This window comes from Neomonachus schauinslandi, chromosome X (assembly GCF_002201575.2).
Source record: "Neomonachus schauinslandi chromosome X, ASM220157v2, whole genome shotgun sequence".
Lineage (NCBI taxonomy): Eukaryota > Metazoa > Chordata > Mammalia > Carnivora > Phocidae > Neomonachus > Neomonachus schauinslandi.
In genome coordinates, this window is record NC_058419.1 from 26,511,449 (window position 1) to 26,521,073 (window position 9,625).

General features: G+C 44.3%; 1 protein-coding gene across 1 annotated transcript; it reads right to left on the reverse strand.

The window, feature by feature from the left end:
- Positions 1-4,373: 4,373 nt before the first annotated feature.
- LOC110576208 (uncharacterized protein C4orf19-like) lies at positions 4,374-6,519 on the reverse strand. The gene is made up of 3 exons (XM_044911929.1): positions 6,508-6,519; positions 5,096-5,222; positions 4,374-4,906 (listed from the first exon to the last, which is right to left on the reverse strand). Exons 1-3 carry the CDS (start codon positions 6,517-6,519, stop codon positions 4,374-4,376), a joined length of 672 nt encoding a protein of 223 aa, XP_044767864.1.
- Between the last annotated feature and the right edge of the window lie 3,106 nt (positions 6,520-9,625).

The following is a 9,625-nucleotide window of genomic DNA, read 5'->3' on the forward strand; positions in this document are numbered from 1 at the left end:
TTAAGATTTTATTTATTTGACAGAGAGAGACACAGCGAGAGAGGGAAAACAAGCAGGGGAAGTGGGAGAGGGAGAAGCAGGCTTCCCGCCGAGCAGGGAGCCCGATGCGGGGCTTGATCCCAGGACCCTGGGATCATGACCTGAGCCGAAGGCAGACGCTTCACGACTGAGCCACACAGGCATCCCTATGGTATAGTTTTTAAACTGGAGTTTCTCTCATAAAATAATTCTCATTTGGGTCCAAAGAAACCTTTATTTGCATGAGTTACATTTCTAAAAACTAAAAATTTTAGTACCAAGTGTGAGCCTTGAAGTGTTCTCAAAATTTTACTAAAAACATGGCTGACACAGAAAAATACTTATGCATTTAAATCCCTTTTCTCCAGAGACTAGTCATTTTAATCTGTTTTATACACACAGTCCTTGGAGTCAATTTATAAATGACACAGGTTGGCTTGAATTCTGTCAAATTGTTCTCCAGTTTCTTGGTGGAATTTTTTAATCTCCGTTTTCCACTTAAAAACTTTTCCTCTTGATTTCCCAGCATGCTTTCCACCATTTCCAACCACTGTCTAATTTTATGGAAACAAAAAGGGTGAGGTTGTTACCAGATGATGAGGATGCACTCAGTTGATTTGTGTTAAAACCAGCAACAAAAACTCCATAATTCCTTTTGTTCCCCTTAAACATATTTCTTAGAAGTGGAATATATAGACTTTTCTTAAAACCTGGTGTATTTACTTTGTATGATCTTTTCTGATGGCATTTTCCCAGAATAATGGAGAAAAAAGGAAGGCTTATCTGGATAAATTGCTTTGAACAAAGTCAACCCGGGAAATCTAGCCACTGAGTTATTTTCACCCTCTGACGATTTGTTTGGAGCAGTTGAGGAGGGATGAGCGGTAGCTTTGTATATTTCACTCTGGCAGAGCCTTTCGGCCCACACCTTGGGTCTTAGCAACAGACATCAATCAGCAGGTGGCTAGGATGTCATGGAAAAGAGGGGAAGCAATGTGATGTGGTAGAGGTAAACCTACGACAGGGTGCTCATCGTCTGTTTTTATTTTCTGTCTTTTAAAATATGCTGTGCTTATACTGTCACAGAATAAATAGAACCATGATTTCCATTTTACCAGCCTTCCTCCACCCAACAGCTTCTCTATGGGTAATCGGATCTCATTAAACTGAAAGACATTCATGCTAATCCCTGATGTCATTACCATATCTTACAACAAATACTACTGAACACCATCTACGTGTCAGGCTTGGTTAATAATATCCAAAGGACCTATAAGCAAGGACTCTAATAGGAGATTTACTGGCATCAGGTCAGCCAGAGAGCTATTTTGGGCAGGAAGAAGAGGCTACACAGATGACTGGCTCTTCTGGTGGAGATAGAGTCTTGAGCTCCTGGTTTCTTTAGTCTATTCTCTAATCCTGATCCTTCAGTCAACTGAAGATTTATTTGCAGGATTCTGCAAGAACAAGGAAAGTCAGTATGAGTATAAAACCTTCATAGGAGTTTAAAGTGAAAACAGAACATCTAATCTTTGCCATTAAGATTTTTATGGTAGCTTTGGGCGCCTGGGTGGCTCAGTTGGTTAAGCCACTGCCTTCAGCTCAGGTCATGATCCTGGAGTCCCGGGATCGAGTCCCACATCGGACTCCCTGCTCAGCAGGGAGTCTGCTTCTCCCTCTGACCCTCCCCCGTCTCATGCTCTCTCTCTCTCATTCTCTCTCTCAAATAAATAAATAAAATCTTTATGAAAAAAAAGATTTTTATGGTAGCTTTAAGGAATTCGGAAGTTTCTTTTTTCTTTTTCTTTTTTTTTAAAGATTTTATTTATTTATTTGTCAGAGAGACAGAGCACAAGCAGAGGGAGCATCAGGCAGAGGGAGAAGCAGGCTTCCAGCGGAGCAGGGAGCCCGATGTGGGGCTCCATCCCAGCACCCCGGGATCATGACCTGAAGGCAGACACTTCACCGACTGAGCCACCCAGGCGTCCCCAGGAACTGAAGTTTCTAAGGCCACCTTCAGGACTCTTGGCAACAACCTGGACTAAGTGAGGGAATTTCCAGTGGCCTCTCACCATGTCGTTCTACACCTCATCATTCACTTCCACAGTCCCCCACAAGGTCAATCATCCATACTCTGTAGTCACGAGCTTTTCTGATTTTTCATCTAAGTTTACCAGTCTCTAAACCAATCATGCTAAGTTATTAATTCTTGATCATAAAGTATTCCAAAGTGCAACTGCACTCACATAGTGTACTCTAGAAGACATACACTTTTACAAAAGGAATTCGTGGGGCAATGTCCACGAAAATGGCCAGCAGAGATGCGATGGTGTATTTTGGCCTACCCATGGGTGGGGCAGGCTCTGGAGGCTTAATTAGATCACTGGTGTACAAATTTCTTCCAGCAACTTCCTTGTTGAAACACAGTAATTGGACTTTTATCCATAGGCCCTTCCATAGTCCCTCCTGTCTTCATCCTATATAAAATAAAATGAACACCAGTATGCATTTGCACCATTAGTAAATTGGGCGTTAAATAAAAAGATAAACAGTAAATTTTCATTATGGACATAAACTCAGGTAGAACTCAACATCCGTACTACTTGATATTTAATATTATACTTTCTTGTACTGTGGATTTATTTTCTCATAGACCCCTCTCCCTAACTCAAATGAGGACACGAGGCCCTATATGATAATTTGCGCCCATGGTACTTAGCCAAACCCATGCACACAGTAAATATTCAATATTCTTTGAGGAATTGAAGCAACACCTGATGCTTGACCCTAAGAGAATGTTCAATGTCACATGGTTTGTGTACTTGTATGTGTTTCATACAACGATCAGAGCTCCTTTTTCTTCTCTGTTATGGTTACCACCATTTCTTAGAGTAAATAACCTTTGAGGTGCCTACACAGCTCACAGTACTTCTCGCTTCTCTCAGCACTACTTTTCTACGGATGTGGATAGGAAGTCATGTCTACACTGTGTGACGCTGCCCCCATGATGGCAGTTGATTAGATGAGGGGTAGTGCCTGCCAGAAAGTTAGCCAATCAGGTTCTTTCTCCTGGGAATTTTTCCTGGGCCTAGAGCCAGCCAGTCAGTCTCTGCAGAGAAGCCAAGAACGTCCTTCTGCAAAGAGAGAAAAGCAAAGATGAGACACCCAAAGAGAGACGCATTCTGGGCTCCTGCACTGATTTTCTGGTCCCTGGTTCCGGTCTAGCTCCTTGAGCTCCAGCTACATTCCTGCCTGCCTACAGATACTATGAGACCTCCACCATTTCCTTTTTGTAAATGATCATTTGTGTTTTTTTGCTGAAGCTGGCTTGAGATACAGTTTACTACTTTATTTATTTATTTATTTTTTTAATGTTTTATTTATTCATGAGAGTCGAGAGAGAGAGAGAGGCAGAGGCAGAGGGAGAAGCAGGCTCCCCGCCTAGCAGGGAGCCCGATGCGGGACTCGATCCCAGGACCCCGGGATCATGACCTGAGCCGAAGGCAGACGCCCAACCATCTGAGCCACCCAGGCACCCACTACTTTATTTTTTTTATGTTGTCATGTTTTAAGCAGAATCAGACATTAAGTGGCATAAAACACACCATCTATCTCTTTGCCGTTCCCAATCTCATAAATTCAAAACTCAAATGTGACACAGTTTTAAGAATTATTTTGACCAGCCTCCCCAATCCCAAAGGAGATTAAAAAGTAATCATGTAAAAAAGCTAAGGTCAAGGTGTCTTAATATCACAGCTAATGGTCAACCAGTTGTTTACTACTGGTGGCTTCTGTTCCATCCTGCAAGTTGCTGAGCTTGATTCAATGTCAAACGAGTGGTTAGTGGTTAGTTCCCCGGGTGACTGTCCCTCAAGGTAAACCATGCTCTGCGGACACACTAGGCACTTTGAGTGGGGCTAGCTACCTTTTCCAGGTTGGGTACAACGTTTGGCTCTTAAAAGCAAGACAAAGAATTTACAAACAGAATGTTCTGTGATTCAGCGCCCTTGGGATTAAGCCCTGAGATTTCAGAGCGTTCTCAAGAACATCTGTCCCAGAGGTTCTGGAGGGAGATTTGTGGGTTGAGAGCAAGCTGTTTAATTTCTGCGTGTGCTGTGGGCACCAGCACGTTGCCCACTCTGATTTTTATTCTGGCGCCCTGAGAGATAGCCCGTCTATCCAGTGGGGCTTTCAGTACTTAACAACCAGCAGCCTGGCGCAGGCACTCACGAGCAGCAGAGCGGATGCTGATGCAAACAGCCTGTAAGGCTGCTCGGGGCGCAGGCTGCGGGGCCTCAGCTCTGTCCAAGGAGCACGCACACCCCACAAGCGCAGCACGACACCTGCCCACGGCCCTAATCTGCCCCGTCCGCCTCTTCTCCTGCAGAAGCTGCTTCTAAAGCCGCAAGGGCTTCGGCCACGGCCGCATCCTCCACCTCCATGTCCCACTGCTGTCTCCAGTGGAGCCATGCATCCTCCCAGCCGGTTCTCGAATCAACCACGGGCACGGCCTGAGCAGCATCCTCTTCTTTAAAGTAGACACTTAGGACTTCTGTCGCCACGGCCTCGTTTAACAAACCCCAGCTTCTCTTCAAGGGGAAGGGCATGTTCAAACCGTGCTCCCCCACCCTAGGGTGAATTCCCACCAGGGCCTCCTCCTCAGTCTGGCTCTTGGAAATACCATCCTTTTCTTCCTGATCAGCTTTGTCTACAGCTGAGCCCCGAAGGGGAGGGTAATCCGGGGCTGGTATGTGGCGGTCACGGTCTTGTACTTGCAAGGCAGGACCTTCTGGCCTGGAAGCAGCTGGGAAATCCATTCCGGATGACAGCACACTGTCCTGTTTTCTGGGGTCCCCTCCTTCCGGGAAGTGTTGAGTGGAGGGTAGTGCTGTTCACGGTCAGGAGCCCCTGTCACCCCAGTGGGGCACATGATCCTCAGTGGGCTGCGGGGTGGCCACGGGGCCAATGCCGTTGATGGCACTGCCAGCCCTGTCCTCACAGTGTCCCCTGGCTCTGTCCCCCTGAGGGGGCGGTCCTGGAGGAGGCCAGTGGGGCTCCTGCCCGCCACAGGCTCTGCCTCTGCTGGCCATCCTCTTCAGGCCCTTGCTCTGCAGCTCGTTTTTATGCACCAGGACTTGGCCGCTCTGTTTGCCTTTCAATTTACTGTCACCTTCATCCACCTGGCAGCTGTTCACGCCCTTGACCTAGCCAGGGGAGGGCACTTGAACTGGATCAAAGAGATACCTTTGTATCATTTTACTGCACCTGCATCCCATCTGGATTATTTTTTGTTACCATTTGTTGTGGAGACTGTCCATCAGGTTTCTCTCGAAGTTTACCTTCTCTTCCTGGGGCGGGACAGAGGTGGTGGGGCGCGGTGCTGAGAAACACCAGTGGCTCCTACAGTTGACTACTTTAAACCAAAATCTTACCTAATCCGCTTTCCAGTATCCGAAGTCTACCAGAGAGGAGTGAAGCTACCAGACTGGCTGGCTGACACAGCTTGCACACTGGGGGTTGTCGGGCAAGCTAGGTGATGGGATGGCCTGGGACGCGTTACACATGCAGTAACAATTCAGAAATCTCAAAAGTTATGATTTAAGGCCCAGCCATCATGTACAGACTCAGGGGACATGAAGAATGCCTAGTATCTTTACCAAGGCATGCCTCTTGTATTATGTGGCTAAAAAAAGTGGATGTGGTGAATAATAATTTTTGAAGCTGTTTAATTTTTTTAAATGCAGAATGTGGGGGTGCCCAGGTGGCTCAGTTGGTTATGCATCTGCCTTTGGGGGTGCCTGGGTGGCTCAGTCGTTAAGCGTCTGCCTTCGGCTCAGGTCATGATCTCAGGGTCCTGGGATCGAGCCCCGCATTGGGCTCCCTGCTCTGCGGGAAGCCTGCTTCTCCCTCTCCCACTCCCCCTGCTTGTGTTCCCTCTCTCGCTATGTCTCTCTCTGTCAAATAAATAAATAAAATCTTAAAAAAACAAAAAGAATCTGCCTTCGAGCCCCCCATTGGCCTCCCTGCTCAGCAGGGGACTCTACTTCTCCCTCTCCCTCTGCCCCTGCTTGTGTACTCTCTCTCGCTCACTCCCTCAAATAAAGAAATAAAACCTTTAAAAATAAATAAATAAATGCAGAATTTGACACAATAAGACAACATGCTAAGAAGAAAAACAAATGGAGCCATCTCACTCAAAGACTAGGGTTTAACTGCAACTCATGTCTATAGGGAAGAAGGGAAGAAATACATCTGGTTTCCCATAACTCTAACCAAAGGTGGCAACTATTAATTCCATATGAATTGAACATTGACTAATGCCTAAATGATAACCTATGTTAGAGAACGAGCTTGTACTAAACTAACAATTACTATTTCATTATAATACACATATTCCTATTGAGATACTTTCCTTAAAATTTATACTAAGTACTCTGATGCAAGTCTATCCGCCTACTTCTTTTCACTGGTTGTGTTCCATTACCTTACTTTCTGCCCCATGTCTGGAGCAGTCCTTAGGTCCTTCTAATTTGATACTCTCTACTGGGTCTGCCTTGCCCCGATGGCAACACCTCTCTACCAAAACCAATATCTTACTTTCAAATTAAAGCTCTTGGGGTGCCTGGGGGGCTCAGGCGGTTAAGCATCTGCCTTCGGCTCAGGTCATGATCCCAGAGTCTTGGGATCGAGTCCCGCATCAGGCTCCCTGCTCAATGGGGAGCCTGCTTCTCCCTCTTCTCCCTGATCATGCTCTCTCTTGCCATCTCTATCTCTCGCTCTCAAATAAATAAATAAATAAATAAAATCTTTAAAAAAAATTAAAGTTCTTGGGGCGCCTGGGTGGCTCAGTCGTTAATTGTCTGACTTCAGCTCGGGTCATGATCCCCGGGGCCTGGGATCGAGCCCTGCATCGGGCTCCCTCCTCAGCAGGAGGCCTGCTTCTCCCTCTCCCACTCCCCCTGCTTATGTTCCCTCCCTTGCTGTGTCTCTCTCTGTCAAATAAATAAATAAAATATTTTTTAAAAAACTAAAGCTCCTTTTTTTATCCCCAGCTTTAGTTATTTTAAAATATTTTTGGAGTAATTTTAGATTTACATGAAATTTACAAAGATAGTGCAGAAAGTTCCCATATATTTCTTCCCCATGTTCCCCAATGCCAACACCTTATATAACCATGGTATATTTGTCAAAAACAAGAGGCGCACGTGGGTGGCTCAGTTGGTAAACATGGGACTCCTGATTTCAGCTGGGGTTATGATCTCAAGGTCTTGAGATCAAACCCTGCATTGGGCTCCACGCTGGGTGTGGAGCCTGCTTGGGATTCTCTTTCCCTCTGCCCACCCCACCACCTGCTTGTTCTTTCTCTCTCTCAAAAAAAAAATAAAAATAAAAATAAAAAAAACAAGAAACCAACATCAATGTATTACTATTGACTAAACTCCAGGCTAAGATTTCACCAGTTTTTCCACTAGTGGTTTTTTTTTTTTCTGTTTTTTGTTTTTAATGTTCCAGGATCCAATCCAGGATATTGCATTGTATTTAGCAGGCCTTCCTTTTAATCTTCAATAGACAACCTATTGGGGAAAACCTATCTCTTGGTCAGGACACCCTTTGAGTCTCACTTTTTACAAAACCATAAAGGCATCAAACTGGAAAGTCCACCTAGTAAGTATGTTTGCTGGTTTCAGAGAATATCGTCATTCCACTGGTTCTTCTTCCTCTCCATTTTATGTACAAACATAATTATTAGGAACTTACAGTTAAATTGGGAAATAGATAAAGTCAATACAAATATTAAGAAAACAAGCAGTAGGGTGCCTAGCTGTAGACTTTCTCTTTTTTTTTAAGATTTATTTATTTATTTATTTATTTATTTTAGAGAGGGAGAGAGAGAGAGCGAACAGGGGGAAGGGCAGAGGGAGAGAGAATCCTGAAGTAGTCTCCCCACTGAGCATGCAGCCAGGTGCAGCAGGGCTCTGTCCCAGGACCCTGAGATCAGTCAGATGCTTAACTGACTGAGCCACCCAGGAGCCCCAAGCATGCAACTCTTGATCTCTGGGTTGTTAGTTTGGGCCACACATTGGGTGTGGAGTCTACTTTAAAAAAAATGCAATGACCAAATATATTTAAGAGCAAAAATTTTTTATTTAAATGTAAGATAAAAATAAAAATTACATAGAATTCTAACCTTTGTAGAATGTTTTGTATTAATATACAAAGCAATAAACAAAATAGCCTTTAAGAACTGTATTTAATTTTTAATTATTAATTACAATAAGGCTATGTGTGTTTTTTTTTTTTTTTAAAGATTTTATTTATTTATTTGACAGAGAGAGAGACACAGCGAGAGAGGGAACACAAACAGGGGGAGTGGGAGAGGGAGAAGCAGGCGTCCCACCGAGCAGGGAGCCCGATGCGGGGCTCGATCCCAGGACCCTGGGATCATGACCTGAGCCCAAGGCAGACGCTTAACTACTGAGCCACCCAGGTGCCCCAAGGCTATGTGTGTTTTAAGAAAAAGTCTTATTTGAAAATCTTTCCAGGGTGCCTGGGTAGCTCAGTCAGTTGAGCGTCTGACTCTTCATTCAGGTCATGATCTCTGGGTCCTGAGATAGAGCCCTGCGTGGGGCTCAGTGCTGGGTGTGGAGTCCGCTTCAGATTCTCTCTCTCCCTCTCCCTTTGCCCCTTCTCCCTACCACTCATGCTCTCAAAATAAATAAATAATAAATAAAAATAAAAATGAAAATCTTTCCATAGCTTATGAGGATGAAATAAAACCTAAATGTCAACTTTTCCACCTTAAAATTTCTTTTTTTTTTTACCTTTTTTTTAAATTAACATATAATGTATTATTTGTTTCAGGGGTACAGGTCTGTGATTCATCAGGCTTACACAATTCACAGCGCTCACCACAGCACATACCCTCCCCAATGTCCATCACCCAGCCACCCCATCCCTTCCACCCCCCTCCACTCCAGCAACCCTCAGTTTGTTTCCTGAGATTAAGAGTTTCTTATGGTTTGTCTCCCTCTCTGGTTTCGTCTTGTTTCATTTTTCCCTCCCTTCCCCTATGATCCTCTGTCTTGTTTCTCAAATTCCACATATCAGTGAGATCATAATTGTCTTTCTCTAATTGACTTATTTTGCTTAGCATAATATCCTCTGGTTCCATCCACATAGTTGCAAATGGCAAGATTTCATTTTTTTTTTGATGGCTGCATAATATTCCAGTGTGTGTGTATGTGTGTGTGTATATATATATATATATATACATATATATATATATATATATATATATATATACACACCACATTTTCTTTATCCATTCATCCATTGATGGACATCTAGGCTCTTTCCATAGTTTGGCTATTGTGGACATTGCTGCTATAAACATTGGGGTGCAGGTGCCCCTTTGGATCACTACATTTGTATCTTTAGGGTAAATACCCAGTAGTGCAATTGCTGGGTCGTAGGGTAGCTCTATTTTCAACTTTTGAGGAACCTCCATACTGTTTTCCAGAGTGACTGCACCAGCTTGCATTCCCACCAACACTGTAGGATGGTTCCCCTTTCTCCACATCCTCGCCAACATTTGTCATTTCCTGAC

Coding starts and splice junctions, on each gene's coding strand:
- LOC110576208 (XM_044911929.1), bottom strand. Junction 4,907..5,095: donor GAAGAGGATGGCCAGCAGAG/GCAGAGCCTGTG, acceptor GACCGTGAACAG/CACTACCCTCCACTCAACAC.